At 43.4% G+C, this 27,765-nt stretch overlaps 1 protein-coding gene across 2 annotated transcripts in view; it reads right to left on the minus strand.

Annotated features, from left to right (window-relative positions):
• Positions 1-27,765, minus strand: part of KLC4 (kinesin light chain 4) — a 253,008-nt gene that overhangs the window by 79,143 nt on the left and 146,100 nt on the right. The window contains exon 12 of one of the 2 annotated variants that reach the window (XM_053712779.1): positions 14,146-14,310. In XM_053712779.1, coding sequence (XP_053568754.1) covers positions 14,146-14,310 — 165 coding nt within the window. The remainder of the gene's footprint in view (positions 1-14,145; positions 14,311-27,765) is intronic. The other variant, XM_053712781.1, reaches the window with a different exon arrangement.

Genomic DNA, 27,765 nt, shown 5'->3' on the forward strand with positions numbered 1-27,765 from the left:
CAAGAAAGACCAGATAATTCAGAAAATCTTCTAGCAGAAGAGATGGCCAAAAGGAACAATACTTTCCAAGAAAGTAGTTTAATGTCCAAAGAATGCATAGGCTCAAAAGGAGTAGCCTGTAGGGCCTTCAAAACCAAATTAAGACTCCAAGGAGGAGAGATTGATTTAATGACAGGCTTGACACAAACCAAAGCCTGTACAAACCAGTGAATATCAGGAAGCTTAGCAATCTTTCTGTGAAATAAAACAGAAAGAGCAGAGATTTGTCCCTTCAAGGAACTTGCAGACAAACCCTTATCCAAACCATCCTGAAGAAACTGTAAAATTCTAGGAATTCTGAAAGAATGCCAAGAGAATTTATGAGAAGAACACCATGAAATATAAGTCTTCCAAACTCGATAATAAATCTTTCTAGAAAAATATTTACGAGCCTGTAACATAGTATTAATCACCGAGTCAGAGAAACCTCTATGACTAAGCACTAGGCGTTCAATTTCCATACCTTCAAATGTAATGATCTGAGATCCTGATGGAAAAACAGAAGGTCCGGCCTTAATGGAAGTGGCCAAGGTTGGCAAACTGGACATTCGAACAAGATCCGCATACCAAAACCTGTGAGGCCATGCTGGAGCCACCAGCAACACAAACGATTGCTCCATGATGATTTTAGAGATCACTCTTGGAAGAACTAGAGGCGGGAAAATATAAGCAGGTTGATAACACCAAGGAAGTGTCAACGCATCCACTGCTTCCGCCTGAGGATCTCTGGACCTCGATAGGTACCTGGGAAGTTTCTTGTTTAGATGAGAAGCCATCAGATCTATTTCTGGAAGACTCCACATCTAAACAACCTGAGAAAAAAACATCTGGTTGGAGGGACCACTCCCCTGGATGTAAAGTCTGACAGCTGAGATAATCCGCCTCCCAATTGTCTTTACTTGGGATATAAACCGCAGAAATTAGACAGTAGCTGGATTCCGCCCAAGCAAGTATCCGAGATACTTCTTTCATAGCTTGGGGACTGTGAATCCCACCCTGATGATTGACATATGCCACAGTTGTGATATTGTCTGTCTGAAAACAAATTAACGGTTCTCTCTTCATCAGAGGCCAAATCTGAAGAGACCTGAAAATCGCACGGAGTTCCAAAATATTGAATGGTAATCTCGCCTCTTGAGATTTTTAAACCCCTTGTGCTGTCAGAGATCCCCAAACAGCTCCCCAACCTGAAAGACTTGCATCTGTTGTGATCACAGTCCAGGTTGGACAAACAAAAGAGGCCCCTTGAACTATACGATGGTGATCTAACCACCAAGTCAGAGATAGTCGAACATTGGGATTTAAAGGGACATTAAACCCCAAAATTTTATTTCATGATTCAGATAGAGAATACAATTTTAAACACCATTCAAATGTACTTCTATTATCTTATTTGCTTCATTCTTTAGATATCCTTTGTTAAAGAAATAGCAATGCATATGGGAGAGCCAATCACACACGGCATCTATGTGAAGCAACCAATCAGTAGCTACTGAGCCTATCTAGATATGCTTTTCAGCAAAGAATATCAAGAGAATTAAGCAAATTAGATAATACAAGTAAATTAGAAAGTTGTTTAAAACTGCATGCTCTTACTAAATCATGAAAGAAAAAATATGGGTTTCATGTCCCTTTAAGGATATTAAATTGTGATATCCTTGTATAATCCCTGCACCATTGGTTCAGCATACAAAGCTGGAGAGGTCTCATGTGAAAACGAGCAAAGGGGATTGCGTCCAATGTTGCAGTCATGAGACCTAAAACTTCCATGCACATAGCTACTGAAGGGAATGACTAAGACTGAAGGTACCGACAGGCTGCAACCAATTTTAAACGTCTCGTGTGTTAGAGACAGAGTCATGGACACTGAATCTATCTGGAAACCTAAAAAGGTGACCCTTATCTGAGGAATCAAATAACTTTTTGGTAAATTGATCCTTCAACCATGTTTTTGAAGAAACAACACTGGTTGATTCATGTGAGATTCTGCAGAACGTAAAGACTGAGCTAGTACCAAGATATCGTGCAAATAAGGAAACACTGCAATACCCCGCTCTCTGATTACAGAGAGTAGGGCACAAGAACCTTTGAAAAGATTCTTGGAGCTGTCGCTAGGCCAAAAGGAAGAGCGACAAATTGGCAATGCTTGTCTAGAAAAGAGAATCTCAGAAACTGATAATGATCTGGATGAATCGGAATATGAAGATATGCATCCTGTAAGTCTATTGTGGACATATAATGTCCTTGCTGAACAAAAGGCAGAATAGTCCTTAGTCACCATTTTGAAAGTTGGTACTCTTACATAACGATTCAAAATTTTCAGAACCAGAACTGGTCTGAATAAATTTTCTTTCTTTGGGACAATGAATAGATTTGAATAAAACCCCAGACCCTGTTAATGAAACGGAACTGGCATGATTACGCCTGAAAATTCCAGGTCTGAAACACACTTCAGGAAAGCCTGAGCCTTTACTGGATTTGCTGGGATGCGTGAGAGAAAATATCTTCTCACAGCTTAGCTGGAATGAGGGCCGCACCTTCATGCGGACTGGTTTTGGTTTCTTAAATTGCTTGGATTTATTCCAATTGGAAACAGATTACTTGGGGTAAGGTTTCTGTTCCTTATTTTGTCGAAAGGAATGAAAACGGTTAGAAGCTTTAGATTTACCCTTAGGTCTTTTATCCTGAGGCAAAAAAACTCCCTTCCCTCCAGTGACAGTTGAAATAATCGAATACAACTGAGAACCAAATAACGTATTACCTTGGAAAGAAAGAAATAGCAATCTGGACTTAGAAGTCAAGTCAGCATTCCAAGATTTAAGCCACAAAGCTCTTCTAGTTAAAATAGCTAAAGACATAGATTTAACATAAATTTTGATGATATAAAAAATGGCATCACAAATAAAATGATTAGCATGTTGAAGCAAGCAAACAATGCTAGACAAATTAGAATCCAATTCTTGTTGCGCTAAATTTTCCAACCAAAAAGTTGATGCAGCTGCAACATCAGCCAAAGAAATTGCAGGCCTGAGAAGATGACCCAAATACAAATAGGCTTTCCTTATATAAGATTCAAGTTTCCCATCTAAAGGATCTTTAAAAGAAGTACTATCTTCCATAGGAATAGTAGTACATTTAGCAAGAGTAGAGATAGCCCCATCAACTTTGGGGATCTTTTCCCAAAACTCCAATGTAACTGCTGGCAAAGGATACCATTTTTTAAACCTTGAAGAAGGAATAAAATAAGTGCCAGGCCTATTTCTATTCCTTAGAAATCATATCAGAAATATCAGGAACTGAAAAAACCTCTGGAGTAACCACAGGAGGTTTATAAACAGAATTTAAACGTTTACTAGTTTTAATATCAAGAGGACTAGTTTCCTCAATATCCAATGTAATCAACACTTCTTTTAACAAAGAACGAATATACTCCATTTTAAATAAATAAGTAGATTTGTCAGTGTCAATATCTGAGGAAGGATCTTCTGAATCAGATAGATCCTCATCAGAGGAGGATAATTCAATATGTTGTTGGCCATTTGAAATTTCATCAACTGAACGAGAAGTTTTAAAAGACCTTTTACGTTTATTAGAAGGCGGGATCGCAGACAAAGCCTTCTGAATAGAATCAGCAATAAATTCTTTTAAATTCACAGGTATATCTTGTACATTAGATGTTGAAGGAACAGCAACATGCAATGTACTATTACTGATGGACACATTATCTGCATGTAAAAGTTTATCATGACAACTATTACAAACCACAGCTGGAGATATAATCTCCACAAGTTTACAACAAATGCACTTAGCTTTGGTAGAACTGTTATCAGGTAGCAGGGTTCCAACAGTGATTTCTGAGACAGGATCAGATTGAGACATCTTGCAAATGTAAGAGAAAAAAACAACACATAAAGCAAAATGATCAATTTCCTTATATGGCAGTTTCAGGAATGGGGAAAAAAATGCAAACAGCATAGCCCTCTGATAGAGAAAAAAGGCAAGAGGCACATAGGAATGAGGATTTAAATAATGAAAATATTTGCAGCCAAGTATGACACACAACACAAACAGAAAAAAATTGTTGGTGCTAACAACATCCGGAAATGACACACTCACGTCATTGAAGATGCAACCTTGTGAAAGGACTCAGTGTCAACTAAGACGCCGGAAGTGACGAATTTGCGTCATCGAACGTAACTTCGCGCCAAAAATGACGCAATATACTTTGGCATTTTGCGCCCTTGCGAGCCTAATTCTGCCCGCGAATTTAAAATGACAGTCAATTGAAAAAAAGACTATACCCCAGGTAAGAAATACATTTTCCGAAAAAAATAATTTCCCAGATATGAAACTGACAGTCTGCAAAAGGAAATATACTGAAAACCTGAATTATGGCAAATATAAGTACAATACATATATTTAGAACATTATATAAATACATAAAGTGCGAAACCATAAATGAGAGTGTCTTCAGTAATGAAAACATACTTACCAAGAGACACCCATCCACATATAGCAGATAGCCAAACCAGTACTGAAACGGTTATCAGTAGAGGGAATGGAATATGAGAGTATATCGTCGATCTGAAAAGGGAGGTAGGAGATGAATCCCCGTGAGGAAAACCATTGCATTCAATAGGTGATACTCCCTTCACATCCCTTTGACATTCACTGTACTCTGAGAGGAATCGGGCTTCAAAATGCTGAGAAGCGCATATCAACGTAGAAATCTTAGCACAAACTTACTTCACCACCTCCATAGGAGGCAAAGTTTGTAAAACTGAATTGTGGGTGTGGTGAGGGGTGTATTTATAGGCATTTTGAGGTTTGGGAAACGTTGCCCCTCCTGGTAGGATTGTATATCCCATACGTCACTAGCTCATGGACTCTTGCCAATTACATGAAAGAAAGATATTTAAAGGAGAGGTGGTAATTATTATTTAAAAGAAATCAGTCTTGTCTGATTATTGGGGTAATTTTCTAAAGGTTTGGTGGTTCCAGTTGGTGGAAAGCAGTAACTGTCGGACATACCCCATTGGGGTACCAAGGAGGTCCGTCAACCCCATAACTGGGTAACCTGTCCACATTTGCGTAATGCATCACTCACACCACCACATCCTATAAACAAGATGCAAGACTTCAGAAGAAGGCAGTCTGTGAGTGTTATACACAGGAGTTATGTCAATGTGTGTTACAGTCTAAGTCTCACTAAGGTGGGACAGACGTTTATTATTGAACCCAGAATGCGTGCCCCAGTCAGTGAGTGAATGAATATAAATGATAACTGGCCCAGTTATTAGTGATGCCTACAGAAAGAGAAGTGCGCTTTCAGGAACGAACAGCAGCTCAATAGCCGTTTCTACAGCGAGTTACCACCTAGTAGCAGCCTCTTTTAGCCCATTTGCACTTTTCATAGAGGGAAAGTATATCAGTCTCATCCTGCCAAGCAAGGTCAGTCCAGGACTGAAAAAAACAGCAACCCCAGACAATTGTTTCAGCCTTTTGCTCCTGAGAGCGTACTTCTCTTTCTCTATATATTTGTATTATGAGCCTGGGACGTGAACTTCTTGCCCAATGTGCTAAGAGGAATATGGATGCACCTCACTTCGAAAGAAGGCCACAACATTTGTCTGGGGTTGCCATGTTCCTGGATTGCCTGGTATTCCAGGGCTGGACTGATCTTGTTAGGTGGGATCAGACTGATATACTTCAGGAAAGTTCTCTGTGAAAAGCTCTATTGTGCTAAAAGAGGCTGCTCCTGGGTGGTAACTCACCATAGAACAAGCTACTGAGCGGTTTGTTCCTGAGAGAGTGCTTCTCTTTCTGTATGTACCAGTTATTCATGAGACATGATACTTGTTACACTGATTTCTAATGTGCTGCTAATGGCTTGCCGAAAAAAAATATATATATATATAAAAAAAATGTAGAAATAGAAGGATGGCGGGACAGAAATCTCATAGCGGACAGACATCAGTTGCACAGACCACAATCAGGACTCCAGGAGCTGGGCTGAGCTTCCAGCAATTTGCTTGTTACAGTGGCAGATTGTCAGGGGATTGAAGGATACTCAAGTATAAATGACACACAGAAGGGAATCTTTGTTATCGTAGGGGTAGGTGAATAATAAAAGATACAGTCAGATTGTGAGAACAATACACACAAAAAGGGTAAGGTAGAGGCACGATGAGAGCAAGGTCGGGACAGTAAAGTGCGAAGTGGGAGACAAAGGTCCAGATGGTAAGGTAGGGGAGCTAAGTTTGCAGAGAAGTTTAGGGCAGTAAGGTAAGGGGTGGAAGACAGGAGGGTTGGGGCGATAAGGTGGGGGAGAAGGGCGATAAGGTGGGGGAGATGAACAATAACATGATGGTGGAGGAGAGGGGTAATGAGAGGATGGTGGGGGAGAGGGGCAATGAAGTGATGGTGGGGGAGAGGGGCAATGAAGTGATGGTGGCAGAGAGGGGCAATTAGGTGATGGTGGCGGAGAGGGGCAATTAGGTGATGGTGGCGGAGAGGGGCAATTAGGTGATGGTGGCGGAGAGGGGCAATTAGGTGATGGTGGCGGAGAGGGGCAATTAGGTGATGGTGGCGGAGAGGGGCAATTAGGTGATGGTGGCGGAGAGGGGCAATTAGGTGATGGTGGCGGAGAGGGGCAATTAGGTGATGGTGGCGGAGAGGGGCAATTAGGTGATGGTGGGGCAAACAGGTGATGGTGGGGGAGAGGGGCAATCAGGTGATGGTGGGGGAGAGGGGCAATAAGATGATGGTGGGGGAGAGGGGCAATAAGGTGATGGTGGGGTAGAGGCACGATGAGAGCAAGGTCGGGACAGTAAAGTGTGAGGTGGGAGACAAAGGTCCAGGTAGTAAGGTAGGGGAGTTAAGTTTACAGAGAAGTTTAGGACAGTAAGGTAAGGGGTGGAAGACAGGAGGGTTGGGGCGATAAGGTGGGGGAGAAGGGCGATAAGGTGGGGGAGATGAACAATAACATGATGGTGGAGGAGAGGGGTAATGAAGTGATGGTGGGGGGGGAGAGGGGCGATGAGGTGATGGTGGGGGAGAGGGGGGCGATGGGGTGATGGTGGGGGAGAGGGGGGCGATGAGGTGATGGTGGGGGAGAGGGGGGCGATGAGGTGATGGTGGGGGAGAGGGGGGGCGATGAGGTGATGGTGGGGGAGAGGGGGGCGATGAGGTGATGGTGGGGGAGAGGGGGGCGATGAGGTGATGGTGGGGGAGAGGGGGGCGATGAGGTGATGGTGGGGGAGAGGGGGGCGATGAGGTGATGGTGGGGGAGAGGGGGGGCGATGAGGTGATGGTGGCGGAGGGGGGGAGAGGGGGGGGGCGATGGGGGCGGAGAGGGGGGGAGAGGGGGGGCGATGGGGGCGGGGAGAGAGGGGGGGAGAGGGGGGGCGATGGGGGCGGGGAGAGAGGGGGGGAGAGGGGGGGCGATGGGGGGGGGGAGAGGGGGGGAGAGGGGGGGAGAGGGGCGGAGAGGGGCGGAGAGGGGCGGAGAGGGGGGGAGAGGGGGGGAGAGGGGGGGAACGATGGGGGGGACGATGGGGGGGAGATTGGGGGGGCGAGGGGGCGATGGGGGGGGGCGAGAGGGGGCGATGGGGGGGGAGAGGGGGCGATGGGGGGGGAGAGAGGGGGCGATGGGGGGGGAGAGGGGCAATTAGGTGATGGTGGGGAAGAGGGGCAATGAGGTGATGGTGGGGAAGAGGGGCAATGAGGTGATGGTGGGGGAGAGGGGGGCAATGAGGTGATGGTGGGGGAGAGGGGGGCAATGATGGTGGGGGAGATGGTGGGGGAGAGGGGGGCAATGATGGTGGGGGAGAGGGTGGGGGAGAGGGGGGCGATGAGGGGGGCGATGAGGGGGGGGAGAGGGGGGCGATGAGGGGGGGGAGAGGGGGGCGATGAGGGTGGGGGGCGATGAGGGTGGGGGGCGATGAGGGTGGGGGGCGATGAGGGTGGGGGGCGATGAGGGTGGGGGACGATGGGGGGGAGGGGGGGGGAGAGGGGGGACGATGGGGGGGGAGGGGGGGGGAGGGGGGGGAGAGGGGGGACGATGGGGGGGGAGGGGGGGGGAGAGGGGGGGCGATGGGGGGGCGATTGGGGGGGACGATGGGGGGGGAGAGGGGGGCGATTGGGGCGATGGGGGGGAGAGAGGGGGGCGATTGGGGCGATGGGGGGGAGATTGGGGGGAGATTGGGGGGCGATGGGGGGGGGCTGGGGGGCGGCGAGGGGGCGATGGGGGGGGGGCGAGGGGGCGATGGGGGGGGGAGAGGGGGGCGATGGGGGGGAGAGGGGGGCGATAAGGTGATGGTGGGGGAGAGGGGCAATTAGGTGATGGGGGAGAGGGGGGCGATGAGGTGATGGTGGGGGAGGGGGGCGATGAGGTGATGGTGGGGGAGGGGGGCGATGAGGTGATGGTGGGGGAGGGGGGCGATGAGGTGATGGTGGGGGAGGGGGGCAATTAGGTGATGGTGGGGGAGAGGGGCAATTAGGTGATGGTGGGGGAGAGGGGCAATTAGGTGATGGTGGGGGAGAGGGGCAATTAGGTGATGGTGGGGGAGAGGGGCAATTAGGTGATGGTGGGGGAGAGGGGCAATTAGGTGATGGTGGGGGAGAGGGGCAATTAGGTGATGGTGGGGAAGAGGGGCAATGAGGTGATGGTGGGGGAGAGGGGGGCAATGAGGTGATGGTGGGGGAGAGGGGGGCAATGAGGTGATGGTGGGGGAGAGGGAGGCAATGATGGTGGGGGAGAGGGAGGCAATGATGGTGGGGGAGAGGGAGGCAATGATGGTGGGGGAGAGGGGGGCAATGAGGGGGGGGGGGAGAGGGGGGCGATGAGGGGGGGGGAGAGGGGGGCGATGAGGGGGGGGGAGAGGGGGGCGATGAGGGTGGGAGAGAGGGGGGCGATGAGGGTGGGAGAGAGGGGGGCGATGAGGGTGGGAGAGAGGGGGGCGATGAGGGTGGGAGAGAGGGGGGCGATGAGGGTGGGAGAGAAGGGGGCGATGAGGGTGGGAGAGAGGGGGGCGATGAGGGTGGGAGAGAGGGGGGCGATGAGGGTGGGAGAGAGGGGGGCGATGAGGGTGGGAGAGAGGGGGGCGATGAGGGTGGGAGAGAGGGGCAGGAACGATGCACTGATAAACATTGGTGATTAGGAAAAGGATTTGGAGAGGACAGTTGAACTACAAAGGGGGCACCGGATGAGAGCTGCACTGTACATGTAATAAGGAACATTAAAGAGGGGGGGGGGGATCAGATTGTTACAATAGTGCAGGACAATAGGAAAAACAAAAAACTACAACTAAACATGTGTAAGAGCGAACCCTGAATAATTAGTTGCTGTAAACATGCATAATAGGCACAAACCCTGTCTTCTAATCCAGCAGAAATCTACTCTGACAAAAATATGTCATCACACACACACCGCACCATGTGCATGCGTACACACACCATGAGCACACACTGCACTGCAACATAAGCACACACCGTGAGTAGGCAGTCACACACACCCACGTACATGTCATTGTCCCCAGAACGTGAGCTCACTCCTCCAGATTACAGCACTAATATTCCCCTGCACACAGCTGTATCACACACACACACGTCATTGTCCCCCAGAACGTGAGCTCACTCCTGGAGATTACAGCAATAGTATCCCCCTGCACACAGCTGTATCACACACACACACATGTCATTGTCCCCAGAACGTGAGCTCACTCCTGGAGATTACAGCACTAATATTCCCCAGCACACAGCTGTATCACACACACATGTCATTGTCCCCCAGAACGTAAGCTCACTCCTGCAGATTACAGCACTAGTATTCCACTGCACACAGCTGTATCACACACACATGTCATTGTCCCCCAGAACGCGAGCTCACTCCTGCAGATTACAGCACTAGTATTCTCCTGCACACAGCTGTATCACACACGGGTCATTTTCCCCCAGAACCTGAGCGCACTCCTGCAGAATACAGCACTAGTATTCCCCTGCATACAGCTGTATCACACACATGTCATTGTCCCCCAGAACGTAAGCTCACTCCTGCAGATTACAGCACTAGTATTCCCCTGCATACAGCTGTATCACACACACGTGTCATTCTCCCCCAGAACGTGAGCTTAACTCCTACAGATTACAGCACTAGTATTCTCCTGCACACAGCTGTATCACACACGTGTCATTGTCCCCCAGAACGTGAGCTCACTCCTGGAGATTACAGCACTAGTATTCCCCTGCACACAGCTGTATCACACACATGTCATTGTCCCCCAGAACGTGAGCTCACTCCTGGAGATTACAGCAATAGTATTCCCCTGCACACATCTGTATCACACACACACGTCATTGTCGCCCAGAACGTGAGCTCACTCCTGCAGATTACAGCACTAGTATTCCCCTGCACACAGCTGTATCACACACACGTCATTGTCCCCCAGAACGTAAGCTCACTCCTGCAGATTACAGCACTAGTATTCCCCTGCACACAGCTGTATCACACACACGTGTCATTCTCCCCCCGAACGTGAGCTTACTCCTGCAGATTACAGCACTAGTATTCCCCTGCACACCGCTGTATTACACACGTCATTGTCCCCCAGAACGTGAGCTCACTCTTGGAGATTACAGCAATAGTATTCCCCTGCACACAGCTGTATCACACACACGTCATTGTCCCCCAGAACGTGAGCTCACTCCTGCAGAATACAGTACTAGTATTCCCCTGCACACAGCTGTATCACACACACGTACATGTCATTGTCCCCCAGATTGTGAGCTCACTCCTGCAGATTACAACACAAGTATTCCCCTGCACACATCATCTCATATACTTTACTGTACCCCATAAGCCACCATCTCTTCTGAGTCACTTATCACCTACGTCCCTTAAACTGCCAAATCTGATGTCACATCTTCACTATGCACAAGAGAAATAACCACACAGGCACAGAGTATCTCAGATACACTCACAGCGCAAGCAACGCAGAGCGCAGTTTTGTTATGACTGGGGCTGTCACATGCATGACGTGTTATGGGGTGATGCATACAGGGCAGGATGGAATCGTGCAGAGGACGAACACACAAAATGAAGGTGTCACATGGAGGGCTGAAGAGGGCAGCTCTGACTTTTGCAAGATACTTGAAACCTTGTGACTGCACTAACCCCACCTCTTTCTGACATACAACACTGTCCTGTCTGGGGCCAATAATCTGTACCGTGCTGTTATGTGAGCACAACTGGGACATTGGCACATAGGTACAGGGGAAATACAGCAAAAGTAGAACACATGCAGTGGACATGTGTTTGCATAAATATGTTATAGGCTGCACTGATTAGATATAAGAGCATTATACAAAGCTTTGGGGTTCCGGTGGCACCAGTTTGTGGGCACGGATTGTACAGATTATATATAAGGGAGCATTATACAAAGCTTTGGGGTTCCGGTGGCACCAGTTTGTGGGCACATTGTACAGATTATATATAAGGGAGCATTATACAAAGCTTTGGGGTTCCGGTGGCACCAGTTTGTGGGCACGGATTGTACAGATTATATATAAGGGAGCATTATACAAAGCTTTGGGGTTCCGGTGGCACCAGTTTGTGGGCACAGACTGTATGGATTAGATATAAGGGAGCATTATACAAAGCTTTGGGGTTCTGCTGGCACCAGTTAGTGGGCACAGACTGTACTGATAAGATATAAGGGAGCATAATACAAAGCTTTGGGGTTCCTGTGGCACCAGTTTGTGGGCACAGACTGTACGGATTAGATATAAGGGAGCATTATACAAAGCTTTGGGGTTCCGGTGGCACCAGTTTGTGGGCACAGACGGTACGGATTAGATATAAGGGAGCATTATACAAACGTTTGGGATTCCGGTGGCACGTTTGTGGGCACAGATTGTACAAATTATATATAAGGGAGCATTATACAAAGCTTTGGCGTTCCGGTGGCACCAGTTTGTGGGCAGATTGTACAGATTATATATAAGGGAGCATTATACAAAGCTTTGGGGTTCCGGTGGCACCAGTTTGTGGGCACAGACTGTATGGATTAGATATAAGGGAGCATTATACAAAGCTTTGGGGTTCTGCTGGCACAGACTGTACTGATAAGATATAAGGGAGCATAATACAAAGCTTTGGGGTTCCTGTGGCACCAGTTTGTGGGCACAGACTGTACGGATTAGATATAAGGGAGCATTATACAAAGCTTTGGGGTTCCGGTGGCACCAGTTTGTGGGCACAGACGGTACGGATTAGATATAAGGGAGCATTATACAAACGTTTGGGATTCCGGTGGCACGTTTGTGGGCACAGATTGTACAAATTATATATAAGGGAGCATTATACAAAGCTTTGGCGTTCCGGTGGCACCAGTTTGTGGGCAGATTGTACAGATTATATATAAGGGAGCATTATACAAAGCTTTGGGGTTCCGGCACCAGTTTGCGGGCGCAGACTGTACGGATTAGATATAAGGGAGCATTATACAAATATTTGGGGTTCTGTTGGCACCAATTATTGGGCACAGACTGTACTGATAAGATATATAATAGAGCATAATACAAAGCTTTGGGGTTCCTGTGGCACCAGTTTGTGGGCACAGACTGTACGGATTAGATATAGGGGAGCATTATACAAAGCTTTGGGGTTCCTGTGGCACAAGTTTGTGGGCACAGACAGTACGGATTAGATAAAAGGGAGCATTATACAAAGCTTTAGGGTTCCTAAGACACCAGTTTGTGGACACAGACTGTACGGATTAGATACAAGAGATCATTATACAAAGCTTTGGGGTTCTGGTGGCACCAGTTTCTGGGCAAAAGACTGTACGGATTAGATATAAGGGAGCATTATACAAAGCTTTGGGGTTCTGGTGGCACCAGTTTGTGGGCACAGTCTGTACAGATTAGATATAAGGGAGCATTAAACAAAGCTTTGAGGTTCCGGTGGCACCAGTTTGTGGGCACAGTCTGTACGGATTAGATATAAGGGAGCTTATACAAAGCTTTGGGGTTCTGGTGGCACCAGTTTGTGGGCACAGACTGTACGGATTAGTAATAAGGGAGCATTATACAAAGCTTTGGGGTTCTGGTGGCACCAGTTTGTGGGCACAGACTGTACGGATTAGATATAAGGGAGCATTATACAAATGTAGTAGGAATAAGTAGCAGGCACTACGCAAAGTCATAGTCTATGAGTAAGCGCCTGTAGGGGGCGTGAAACGCGTCAGACTCCTGTCCTTGTCCTACCTGCATGGTCTGTTCAGCATTTTGTCCTGTTTATCATTTTTTTAATTTCTTTGAATTTTTAGGTTTTTTTTACATTTTTATTCTAAAATAAACTTATGGATTTTTCTGCACTTTTGCGCAGTGCCTGCTACTTATTCCTACTACATTTATTTGAGGAGTGGTTCACCCGTTTATTCGCTACGGCACTCCAAGAGTTATAGCTTGTTTTGAGAGACGCATTAGGATTCCCGGATTTCCAGTTTGGGGCCGGTTATATGCTGGAGGTGTCGGGATCGAACTCTGCTGTTTGAGCATTATACAAAGCTTTGGGGTTCCGGTGGCACCAGTTTGTGGGCACAGACTGTACGGATTAGATATAAGGGAGCATTATACAAAGCTTTGGGGTTCTGGTGGCACCAGTTTGTGTGCACAGTTTGCACTGATGAGGAAAGATGAAGCTTTGGGATCTGCAGAACTGGTTTATCAGCATAGAATCTGTATCCCCTGCTTATAAGGGAATTAAAAGCCCATCTCTCAGGAGGGAACTCTCCAGGCAACTCAATAAGAAGAGATTTGGTTCCGTGTGTGATGCTTTACCCAGCTGGAGTGTGAACAGGCAGATTATATGGCGGGGGGCTTAGCATAGCAGGATTTCTAAGGAATACATTCAGAGTTGATTCATTTTGACTGTGTGACATGTCTTTCAGGGGTGTTTTTCACTAGACACAGGGTACAGGTTATTGGTGCCCAGTCCAGTGGGTCCAACATATTGCAGGTGGAATGGCCCCTCAACCCCTCCACTAGTGGGTGGTCACATGGCTCGCTGCGCTCCTGGATGTCCGATGGAGGATCTGTACTTACCCCGTTCCACTCTACGCCTCCCATACTCACTTCTTCTGCCCCCTCTGTGCCACTTTCATATTTCACACTACTACGGGGGGTCTCGCGTCCTTTCCTTCGCTGCTCAGGGGTCTCACCCTCTTTCAGAAGTTGAGCCACCTTTGTCTGGTTCACAGGATCCAGCCCCTGAAATGGATAAGGGGGAACAGGCTGAGCAATCTTTACCTGGATTAATTTTACCTATATATATTATTAAACTGCTGAACACTGCGACTACAGTTAACGGTTAAAGAATATTCTAAAACAAACAAAAAAATTACTAATTTGTTAGAGGATGTCACTGCACTAATGTCCCAAGCTACCTGCACATGGCTATATATATATACAGAAATAAATACCTTGCACCCGGTCAGTTAATTCCACTCTCTTCAATTTATTATATCATCACTATGTTATCACAGTTTCACAGTGGAATTAACTGACCGGGTGCAAGGATTTTATTTCTGTATGTGTTGAAGACTCTGCACCGGCAAAAAGACTGATAAGGGTGTGTGAAGGTGTGTATGTGTATATATATATGTATATATGTATATTAGGGGTGCCAAAAATAATCACCATTGCGATGCATCGCAATGCAGCCGTTAACGATGCTGCATCGATGCAGTGCAGATCTGAATCGATTCAGGGGTCAGTGACGTCATCGCACAATGTCACGTGACCCCGCCTCTCCCACTGAATGATGTGAGGGCTTAAAGTGATGGCAGACAGAGTAAATATTTATCATGTAAAAGATATTGATTGATTCTATGTTTTTGAACTTCAGCACGCTCAGTGCAGTTGTCCGACAAGCCGACAGCAGCCTTGTGTAACACAGTGAATATTCTCTTGTATTATCACTTCACTGTTTACTGTTGCTGTCTCTGCTGCATGTTTCCTCTTTGTCAGACCCCTAGCCCAGCAACAAACGAGCATTTGAGTGTTGCTATTAGATATAGAAAAAGTCAAGTTTTACAAAAGTATCTAATAGCAACACTCAAATGCTCGTTTGGGGCTGGGCTAGGGGTCTGACAAAGAGGAAACATGCAGCAGAGACCGCAACAGTAAACAGTGAAGTGATAATACAAGAGAATATTCACTGTTTACATGGCTGCTGTCGGCTTGTCAGACCGCTCCTGTCCTGTCAGATCTCTCCTAGTCTTGAAGCAGACAGCACAGTAGGAGGGCTTAATTAATCATGCAGCTGCACTTCACATTCACCCGGCCAGCACCTGTACCTCTAGGACAACTTATTGAAGCCGTTCAGTAAGTGGATAAAGGTTCCGGTAAGAGGAAATGACATAGCATTCCTTCCCAGCTGCAGATCATCATAGAGCCGTAATAAACATGTTTAGAGTGCCTACATGATTGATTAGGTGACCCTTTATGTCAGTTAAGAGCCCTGATCATTTATGGTGACACTGCACTGCTCACACATACCATGCATTCCTTTCAAAGCTCTCCAATACACAGAATACTACTCTCATATGAGCTTAGGGGGCAAAATAACAGCCCATCTACTATCTAAGTGTAATATGTGACAGGGTATTGTATTATATTTGTGCTTTGTATGTGTATATAAATAAATGTATATGTTACATATAAACCTATAGCCTGTTAAAAGCATATCTATTACCTTAAATCTGAATCCATTATTTTTATTTAAAAAAAAAATCTATTTGTATGTATCTGTTGACATAATATACAATTGATTGCTCAGATTTAGGAGTTAATTATAGCTATTCCCTTCATCCTTACCTGTTATATATAGATAGATAGAAAATTATGGAATAGAACATAGGTAGAACAGTTTTACAAAATCATTGTAAGTCAGCTGTTCTGCAGATACTTTATTGTGTTCAGACTTTGCTACATGCAGAAAGTATCCAGATAAAATAAAAAAGGGAGTACTGACTGCTTGAATTTGTTTGTGAAAATCATGGACAGTAATCGTGATGCATTGTGCAATCGAATCGTTGACAGGATAATCGTAATCGAATCGTGAGACCAGTGAAGATGCGCACCCCTAATGTATATATATATATATATATATATATAATCCATCCAAAGATACAGGCACTCACTGGTCTTTTTTATATAAAAATAGCATTTATTAATTCAGTTTAAAAAGCAGACATAACGATTCGGCACCATATTGTGCCTTTGTCAAATGTCACAAAAATGAATACAACAGATCACCTAAAAACAATGACAAACGATTAAAACATACTCCTTATAAGCATGTATAATTACCATCACCTTAACACACGTTACTGTCCGACACCCCTAGATGACATCATCATTGCGCGACCGCGCACCAAACGTCATGACGTAGGTGCCGACGTTATCATAGTAACGTGTGAAAACAAAGCGTGTAACCCGATCACTGGTAATCAGTTAGACATACTGCGCAAACGCACAAGGCACTCAATCACAAGTACTAACGTAGTCTAGGCAACGCCTGTAAACACGCAATGCGTGCTGTCATACACATATGAGCACTGAACACCAATGATCAGGTACAAGATGATGTAGTATGATGAATCCAGCGATGAGGCCAAACCAGGTGAACTAGGGCTATACATATACAATCCAACAGGATATGTCTCAAATACAATATAGGATAAAAAATCCCAATCAGCACTAATAGGCCCACACCTGAGATGGAACAATACCGCAAGATACATACAAGCAAAACCCTGATATTATATAAAGTGCACTTCTGCAGTGTATAAATTGCTACCAATATCTAGCTATACATAATCAGATAACATAATGTAATTAATGCCTCCAAAGCTAGAAATTATCATTAGATTAATGCAAACTAAACAATGTAAAATCCAACAGATGCCACATTGGAGCATTTTAGAAACTTTAGTGAGTAGCAAATCCCCATCCACAGATGCCTTAGAACACAGGAGAGAGTCAATCAAGGGAGAGTCATAGAGTGAGACCATAGGAGTATTCATGTAATCACAAGGCCTTTAGTAGAAAGGACTGAAATCCAAGGATGTATTGAGGCCCCTTGGGGCTAGGGTATCCAACCGGTAGATCCACCTACTTTCGAGTTGTAATAGTCTCTTTGCCCTGTTGCCACCCCTAGGCATGGCAAAGAGACTATTACAAGTCGAAAGTAGGTGTAGCTAACCTGGTTTGGCCTAATCGCTTGTTTCATCTTACTACATCATCTTGTACCTGATCATTGGTGTTCAGTGCTCATATGTGTATGACAGCACGCATTGCGTGTTTACAGGCGTTGTCTAGACTACGTTAGTACTTGTGATTGAGCGCCTTGTGCGCTTGCGCAGTATGTCTAACTGTGACTACTCATTACCAGTGATCGGGTTACACGCTTTGTTTTCAGACGTTACTATGGTAACGTCGGCACCTACGTCATGACCTTTGACGCGCGGTCGCGCAATGAAGACGTCATCTAGGGGTGTCGGACAGTAACGTGTGTTAAGGTGATGGTAATTATACATGCTTATAAGGAGTATGTTTTAATCGTTTGTCATTGTTTTTAGGTGATCTGTTGTATTCATTTTTGTGACATTTGACAAAGGCACAATATGGTGCCGAATCGTTATGTCTGCTTTTTAAACTGAATTAATAAATGCTATTTTTATATAAAAAAGACCAATGAGTGCCTGTATCTTTGGATGGATTGGATACTCTTTCAGCAGTGCACCGTGGCATTAACAACTTATGGGTGAGATTGTGCTGTCCTTTCCGGACTTTGTGTATATATATATATATATAGTATTGCATTGAGCAATTATACTTTTTTATAGATTTATAAGTAGAAAAGCTTTCAGAAGAATTCCTTTCTCAAGTCTGAAGCAATACTGACCAATTCAATGGAATTTAAAGACTATATCTTAAAACACAGAATGGCTAAAAAGAACAGAAAGTATTACAGAGGTCTCAGTGCAGGGAGAAGAGAGGGTGTCATAAAAATTGTGAGGGGGGTTGAGATGAAAGTTGTATAGATGCTGACAATATCCAGTGAATGAAAGCAGAGAGAGGAGAAATAGAATTATACATATGGCTTGATTTATCAAGCAAGGGCGTACAGGGGCATACATATTCACTCCTGTCCCCCCCAGCTCTCCTCTGGCGGAATTTAACTTGCTATTTTGTGCTTGCGTGCAATCCCGCCCCCAGCCAATCACGCATGGGCAGGAGCTGTCAATCTCCTCGGTTGGACAACACCGGGGAGATTGAAATTCTGCACCTAAGAGGTGGAGAAGAGGGTAGGAAGCAGCGGCTGCTTGATAAACTGTGACTGCAGGTTCTCTTGTGAGAACCTGAAGTCGTAGGGAAGGAGAAGGCTTGATAAATCCAGCCCTTACAGCATAAACTGAAAAAACATTATGGTAATGTGTCAAGAACTCCTGTTTGATCCGAGTAAAGACTTTTGTAAGAAGAACAAACGAATGAAACAGGTATGCTAGATGAAACTCTCATAGACATACCTAGGTGGCAATTATGTAAACCTTTGGATAATTTGAACTAGCACAATAGCTTGGAAGCGCGTGACTTAAGTGAGAGGCCATCAGGTCTATGTCCTTTAAGCCCCATTTGATCACTGAGTGATCGATAATGTCCTAATGGAGACACCACTTTCTTGGATGGATCGATTGACTGCTGAGATGATAAATCTTCACACCTGGTAAGTAAATTGCCAATTGGGAAAAATGTCTTCTCTCTGTCTAAGACAGAGTTTTAGACACTTCCTGCATGGCTAGTGGACTGCGGTTATCTCCCTTTTTGATTTATGTAGGCCACTGTTGTGATGCTGTTAGACTGGAAACTTATAAACTATGCATAAGGATTGAGTCTAACTCTAATAAATGCTACCCTTATAGCCGGATATAAAAAGCTTTTGGGTACATTGATACTCCAACCATGGTCTTGAAAGAAGACAGAAGCTTATGAGCAATAGCTAGTGACAGGAAATAAGCTTGCACCACTAGGCCATCCAGATACGGAGCAACCAAAATGCCCTGAATTCTGATCATCAGCAAGATTGTATCCCACACAGAGTAGCAAACTGGCAGTGTTTTACAGATATACAAACCTCAGTAACTGAAAGTGATCCCTGTGTATAGGGATGCACAGATATAAACCCTTGAGGTCTATAAATGCCATAAACTGACCATTTTGAATTAAGGGTAAAAACAGTGAGGAATGTTCCCGTTATACAAGTGAGAACCCTGACCAACATATTTAAGAATGTTAAATCTGGGACCGTAAAATCCCGGAGATAACTGTAAATCCCTTTGGACAATGAACAGATTGGGGGGGGGGGGGGGGCCTCTTGACCCTGAGGTTACACAGGTACTGAAGGATCTTTGGCAACAAAAGATAGGACCGTTGGTTAATAAGGATGGCTTTGCTTCAAAAAGAACAAAAAACAAATTATGCTTACCAGATAATTTCCTTTCCTTCTGTACGGGGAGAGTCTACAGCTGCATTCATTACTTTTGGGAAATACAGAACCTGGCCACCAGGAGGAGGCAAAAACACCCCAGCTAAAGGCTTAAATACCTCCCCCACTCCCCTCATCCCCCAGTCATTCTGCCAAGGGAACAAGGAACAGTAGGAGAAATATCAGGGTGAAAAAACATAATTTATGTAAGAACTTACCTGATAAATTCATATATTTTATATTGGCAAGAGTCCATGAGCTAGTGACGTATGGGATATACAATCCTACCAGGAGGGACAAAGTTTCCCAAAGCTCAAAATGCCTATAAATACACCCCTCACCACACCCACAATTAAGTTTAACGAATAGCCAAGCAGTGGGGTGATAAAATAAGGAGTAGAAAAGCATACAAAAAGAGGAACTGGAAAAATAATTGTGCTTTTATAATAAAATCATAACCACCATAAAAAGGGTGGGCCTCATGGACTTTTGCCAATATGAAATAGATTAATTTATCAGGTAAATTCTTACATAAATTATATTCTTGATAAAGGCTACGGCCGAAACGCGTAGAGCTACCCACACTCTTACTTTGTATTATACTGTGTGCAGGATCACACAGTCTATAGCAAAAGCCGGCACAAACTGTTATTTAAAAAGCCGGTTCCTTTGAATCCAGTTGCCGCCAAACGGAGCATCTTGACAAGTTCAGTCGGTAACGGCTTAAAGTATCCTGCAAAGTCAAAATATTGTGACTACTCCAGTATTGTTGCTACTCGCAACTTTAGATTGCAACAGAAATTTTGACATCCTGCAACGGAGGTCAGTTGCCATCAAAGCTTGTAGAGATTTTCTCCCACCTGGGAAGTACAAAGAACCGGAGACCTGAAAAAGACCTTAGTCCATACTGATTGATAGTATTGGGACACCGTAACCCACAAAGGTTTTTGAAACATCTCAGGATCCACAGCTATTACTAATAGCAGTCCTCTATCACCAGGTACTATTTTACTCCTGCACTTTTATACGTACCTTAAAGAATATTTGAGAATGCTGCACACTAAAGAAATAAAGCTATTACTAATAGCACACCATTAATCATCATATGTTGGTATTCTGTATACCTCTCTGAATTATTCAACAAAACCGTTCTCTAGGCAAACTTAATTTTATACCATTTCTCTCAACAGAGTCTGCCACTTGTTATAAGTAGTATTGAAACACACTACTTTCAAAGGTACATTTTATTTGGTTTCATTTAAAGGCTTTTTTAAGAAAGTTTTTTCCTCTGAAGTCCAAAAATAAGCCGGCTTTTTAGTGACTTTTGCCTGTTTTACACAATCCACTGCAGTGCGATATATTAATTCTACTATCTGCACAGATATCTGCTATTTAAACAAATTGTTTTATGTTTGTTTTTTAAAATAGTTTGAGCTCATATGTATCAATATTGTATCTGATTATTTTGTATAGCAAGATTTTTTAACAATGTTATAAATTTCTATATATTCTCTTTTTACCCTTGCTTTCTGCTTGCCAATTAACAATATAAAACGTATTTATTTAAATTTTCCACTTTTCTAAATTTATTTCTAAGTTTACTTCGCTATTAAATTTTAGAAGTCACACTTCTTTTAAGTCATTCAATTGCACTAAGTACATATACACTTTCGCACAACCACAAAGTTTTTTTATAATAATTGTTTAAAATATTAATTTTTTAAGAATTTATGAACATATAATTAGCTCCAAATTTAACTTAAACTCGTTGGTTTATCCAAAAATTACTGCACCCCAGTAGTAAGGGGAGAAATAAGGTTTACAATCAAAAATACCCTCTGCACCTACCTGCCCCCAGGGTACTTCGAAAAAACTTTCCAACACTCCAGACCAGAGATACACTGTCCAGGAGCCACCGCAGTTACTGCTTGCTGCTGTCTAGTCTGAAGGAAATGCGCATCTGAGCGTGCAAAAATAAGCCCCGCCACTTAAGGCCGATGCCGGAGTAGGCCCAAACACAACCGCATGGTGAAGCGGTTTTACACACAAGTTATCAAAACCAATATACACCCTCAAACACATCCCAGTAAATCATACTGGTTATTGCCAAAATAAAAACCATATGAACCATTTTTCTTTGCCTCTCCATAGTGTCATATAATGCCCTTATAATGTAAACTACCTAAAAATAAAACCCAGGGACTCCAGTAACATGCTTCTGTATAATAGGTCTACTGCTTACCCCATTCCCATACAGAGAAATAACTGCCAGTCAGTTCTGATACATCAAGTCTCCTCAGAATAAAAAAGGCTGCACATACCTTAATGGTGCTTGTAGCATGAAACCGGTCTCCACACTGAAGATGTCTCATGGTTACCTTCAGAAGTCTTATGGGAACCAGCGTGGATCTTAGTTACAACTGCTAAGATCATCAACCTCAGGGCAGAAATCTTCTTCCATATCCCCCTGAGGAAAATAGTACTCACCGGTACCATTTAAAATAAAAAACTTCTTTACTGAAGAAAAATAAAACTAACACCTTGCTTTACCTCTTCCTAGTATAATACAGGCAAAGAGAATGACTGGAGGTGGAGGGGAAGAGAGGAGCTATATATACAGCTCTGCTGTGGTGCTCTTTGCCACTTCCTGTTCACAGGAGGATAATATCCCACAAGTAAGGATGAAATCCGTGGACTCGTCGTATCTTGTAGAAGAAAAAGAACTGGCATAATCACTCCTGAAAAAATTCACAGAGTGTACTAAGAAAGAAAGATTCTTCCCATAGGTCTCATTCAAAAAATCTATTCAAACCCTAAGAATAATATAGAATTTGGACTGAGTTCATCCAAAAACAATTTAATCTGCCCCCCACCAGAAGTACTGGTTTGAGAACCGCACCTTCATGCAGTCTAATAACTAGTAACTATATAGCGTTTTTCTCCCAGAAGGATACAAAACGCTTCTTCAGTGCTTACACTCAGAGTTAACCAAATTACCAGCTGAAAAAAACAGTACATAGTTATTATTACCCAAATAAATGTTATACAAAACATTGACCTCAAAGGCCAAAGGGCTGTATTAACCCTACCGGGAAATTAATCTATGACCCTTAGATCTAGAACAAGCATTTTGTAGTCAGGACATTCACCAACTGATCTACATCACCGGACTAAAAGTAGGGCAGAAAAAACTCTAAACCTCCAGAAATAGTGGAGATAACAGAAATCAAACAAATTATTATCCTAACAAAATAGAGATAATAAAATATATTTGAAATCATAATAATAGATATAGTAAACATAATTAAATGAATATACCTGCAAGCAACAATAGAGGTGGCCACTCGCATCGCCTTTGCAATGTCATACAAGCTGCTAAGTCACAATATATAGCTATACAGCAAATTTCACACCTTTAAAATAAGCGGTTGCAAAGAAAACTAAATTTATGCTTACCTGATAAATTGATTTCTTCTGGGGGCATGTCAGGGTGGCGGCCATGATCGGTCGCAATACTAGAAGCTGAGCATTGGAATAATACAATCCGCCGAGTATTAAGAGGAATATTTGACATCCAGTATCTATGATATCTTGCCTAGAAACTACCAGAACTACTACATCTTTTGACACCTCTACTCCTATATTGCCTGCAGTCTAGTCCAGACCGTTGAGGTTTTGGCGGCACAAATAGGAAAGGCTTCAACACCCCCCGTTCACACGGGTACAGAGTGAGCTATTCTCACTCACTTACATTTTCTCCTCACAGCTATATAGAAACATGGCACTGATCACACAAGATTCAGTGGAAGAAATGTTTGAGGAGCATTTCACAAATCTAAGACGGCTGATTGAGCAGTGCTTTAAGGCGCATGGGGTTACGCAGATAGTCAGAGAAGATGACCTGCACAAATTCGTACCGCAAAAAGTCCCTTATATTGCCATGGGGGTTACACACTCTGCTGCACCACCTGTGAGTAGTAAGCCTAACACTATAGAACTCTGGGATAGTGATATGGGAGCCCAGAACGACTCAGAGGAACTGAAAGTCACGGACTGTGTACTACGCTATTGTAACTCTCAGCCATTTATTCCACCTGGTATGGAAACTGACAGAGCGAAGGCTGATCGTGACACAATACCTGATGGAGCCCCAGATAAGGAGATGCCGCCTTATAGGGCCCTAAACCCTGTACTCAAGGAGATCTTAGATGAAGCTTTTAACCAGAATGTAGGAGTTGTGCAGCTACTAATATCAACTTCATTGGAACCTGAGGTGACACGGGCTGTACATCACCCCGTAACCGGCTGGCTACCGGTCTCATTACTTTCTACATGGACCACTCACTTGCATACTCTGAAGGTATACATCTGTTCTCATTCTACTACAGAGGGAGATGGAACTTTTCTGTGTTCTGCATACTTGAATAGGATCACTATTTTTAAATCCGGAGTTGGTTAACTGTCACAAGTCCATGGTGAAATCCGGAGTTGGTTAACTGTCACAAGTCCATGGTGAAATCCGGAGTTGGTTAACTGTCACAAGTCCATGGTGAAATCCGGAGTTGGCTAAAAGGAACACTACCTCTTAACTGACTTCAAACCCTCACCTTACTTAATTGCGGTGGAAATTTCTTTTGTATTATTCCAAGGAATAGGCTGTTGAGTATTTGTTTGTTCCCAAGTTAACCTTTCTAGTTTAAATACGATCCAAGTTAGTTTAATGTTATTTTTTTTTCTATGATCACTAGATGGCGCCGTTGCCATTGTATTCAACATACTTTCAGAAACGGGTCAAATTTCTTTCCTTCTGTTTATTCCTCTTACCCTGAGGGAGGAAGTGACCCTTTCCTCCCATAATGTCAGAAATTATTTCCATCAAACCTGGCCCAAACAAGGACCTTCTCTTGTAAGGGATCGCCAAAAGCTTAGACACATCCGCAGACTAAGATTTTAACCATAAAGCTCTGCAGGCCAGTACGGCAAAACCGTAAATCTTTGCTCCCAGTTTTATAACCTGTAGGGAAGCATCCGTAATAAAGGAATTGGCCAACTTTAGGGCCTTGATTCTATCCTGGATCTCTTTGAAGGGAGTGTCTGTCTGAATAGAATCAGACAATGCATCAAACCAGTATGCTGTCGCACTAGAGACAGTAGCAATACACAACCAAGGTTGCCATTGTAAACCCTGGTGTACATACATTTTCTTGAGTAACCCCTCAAATTTCTTGTCCATAGGATCCTTCAAGGAACAACTATGTTCTATGGGAATAGTGGAACTCTTAGCTAGTGTGGAAATTGCCCCTTCCACCTTGGGTAACGTCTTGCTATAGGAAACATCTTCTTAAATATAGGGGATGTAGAAAAAGGGATACCTGGTCTCTCCCATTCCCTAGTAATAATATCTGTAGCTCTATCTGGTACAGGAAAAAAACCTCCACCATGGAAGGTATACCAAAAAAAAGAGATTTGAAAAGCATGTGATAAGAGGCAGCCCTCAAAGGCTTAGAAATTTGCATATAAGCCTACCTATGTTTAGTTTAAACTAAGAATACCAAGAGAAACAAGCAAATTTGATGATAAAAGTAAATTGGAAAGTTGATTAAAATTAAAAGTCCTATCTGAATAATGAAAGTTTAATTTATACTTGACTGTCCCTTTAAGTAGTAAACAGAGCTGCCTAGCTTAAATCTGAAGGATACAACTTCAGCATCAGAGGAAGGAATTACACTGTCTGAATCTGAGACCTTACCCTCAGGTGCTACCGAAATATCCCCCACTTCAGACCTATGAGAGGGAACATTCGGAATAGATACATTCGTGACAGAAAAAAACACACTGATTCTTTACATTTCCTCCTGCGCTTTCCCTGTGGCAAGGGAAAAGCAGACAATGCATCAGAAACTGCAGAAGACATGAGGGAACAATGTCTTGCAAAGAAACTCCAGACGGAGCTTGGGAGGAAAAGCATGGCACTGTATTAATTAATAAAAATTTGGGACACCTGAGGAGAAAAATTGCAGCATATTTTGAACATTGTCAAAAAACTCCTGGACAGCATCAGTCCTAGACAATATTGGCTCAAAACCTAAAATTTTGTGTTCTCTCAACACATGAGAAACAAAGGATTGGCGGATTATATTAGCATTTAAACATAAAGGATATCTGTAATCTATAACAGAGTCTTGATCCATCTTAACATAAATAAAAATATATAACATTTTACTAAAATTTTATTCAGAAAAAAAACGTTACTGTTTCTTTAAATTTTAAAACGTAATTGCTTTATTTTTTAATGTAATGCAAAATAATGATTCAAAACACTTTAAACAGCTTTTACACCTCAGCTTTAGCTCTGCTGAGGTGCCAACCTTGCTGGATTACCGGAGATAATGTGTATGGAAACCCGGAACCAAAACAGAGCTGTTTCAAATAATGTTAAATGATAGTTAATCCGTTCTACCTAAAAAAAGCAAGTTGCAAGATTCCTCTCATTCATATTACAGTAATTAAGAGAAAATAAGTGCGCAACAGATCATTCTACCGCCACACAAGCCCCGCCCATCGTGGGCGTGTATAAAATAACATGTCAGTCGACATTTTATCTGAATCTCCGTAATAAAAAACTGACAGAAGTATCACCGCCTGCAAATACTGCCTTACATAATCCCCTTAAAACATTAGGATTAATGTATCCAACATCCCATTTCAGGGAAATAATAAAGTGCCATATTTTTTCCTTAAAGGGACACTGTACCCAAAATTTTTCTTTCGTGATTCAGATTGAGCATGAAATTTTAAGCAATTTTCTAATTTACTCCTTTTATCAAATTTTCTTCATTCTCTTGGTATCTTTATTTGAAATGCAAGAATGTGAGTTTAGATGCCGGCCCATTTTTGGTGAACAACCTGGGTTGTCCTTGCTGATTGGTGGATAAATCCATCCACCAATAAAAAAGTGCTGTCCAGAGTACTGAAATAAAAAAAAAGCTTAGATGCCTTCTTTTTCAAATGATGATAGCAAGAGAACGAAGAAAAATTGATAATAGGAGTAAATTAGAAAGTTGCTTAAAATTGCATGCTCTTTCTGAATTACAAAAGAAAAAAATTGGGTACAGTGTCCCTTTAATACAGCTTTAGAAAAATAAATTTAGCACTTACCTCAATAAATTCTGCCTAGCAGCAAGGCAGCTCACTAGGTTGAAGAGGTCCTCTCCCTCACATAGACCTGTGGATAAATAATAAAAAGGGCAACACTTTATTTAAATTTTAGGGAGGCGCAGTGAGAATTATGTCCCACAAGTTCCCTTTGCTTAAAAGCCACCAATGCTCTACTGAAGAGACTGAAATGGACTGCGGCTACATCATAGAGGAAAAACAGCACATACTTGTACTGCAATTAAAATAAAAAAATCTTGATTGAAGAATCTTCTCAGACACTAACTTTACAACTTCCTTATTCAAGCGTAGGCAATGAGAATGACTGGGATTGGAGGGAAGGGAGGTGATAGTTAACAGCTTTGCTGTGGTGCTCTTTGCCGCCTCCTGCTGGGCAGTTTTGCAATCATTACAACTAATCCTTCAATGCAACTATTTTCTTTTCCAGGATAGATATTGCCTTCAGTGTCAAGGAACCGCCATGGGGTCAAATGTTGCACCCACATACGCCAACATCTACATGAGAGATGAGGAGAGGTATAGTTACACTCACAAGTTATTTTTGAAATATGGCATATGCTGGTATAGCTATATAGATGACGTGCTTGGCGTATGAGGGGGCAACATTGACTCCCTTTTTGATTTTGGGGGGGATCTAAGTTTGAGTACCAGATTTATTATGTTTAAGTTGATCTACAGTGAAGAGAAAATAGATTTCTTAGACACCACATTTTTCAAGAAGGGTAGGATATTGGAGACAGATCTTTTTAGGAAAGAGAGTGACAGGAATTATCTCCTCAGATATGAGAGTGCCCATCCACCCTCATTAGTGAAGAGTCTCCCTAAGAGTCAACTTCTGAGAGTTAAAAAGATTGTAACAAATAAAGCATTGGCAGATAAACGTATTGATGAAATGGGTCATTTATCTTTGGAGAGAGGTTACCCGAAGCCCCTAGTTATTAAACAAATCAAGGAAGTACTGGACATTCCTAGAGAATCTTTATTAAAAGTAGACAAGA

This window comes from Bombina bombina, chromosome 4, assembly GCF_027579735.1.
Source record: "Bombina bombina isolate aBomBom1 chromosome 4, aBomBom1.pri, whole genome shotgun sequence".
Classification (NCBI taxonomy): domain Eukaryota; kingdom Metazoa; phylum Chordata; class Amphibia; order Anura; family Bombinatoridae; genus Bombina; species Bombina bombina.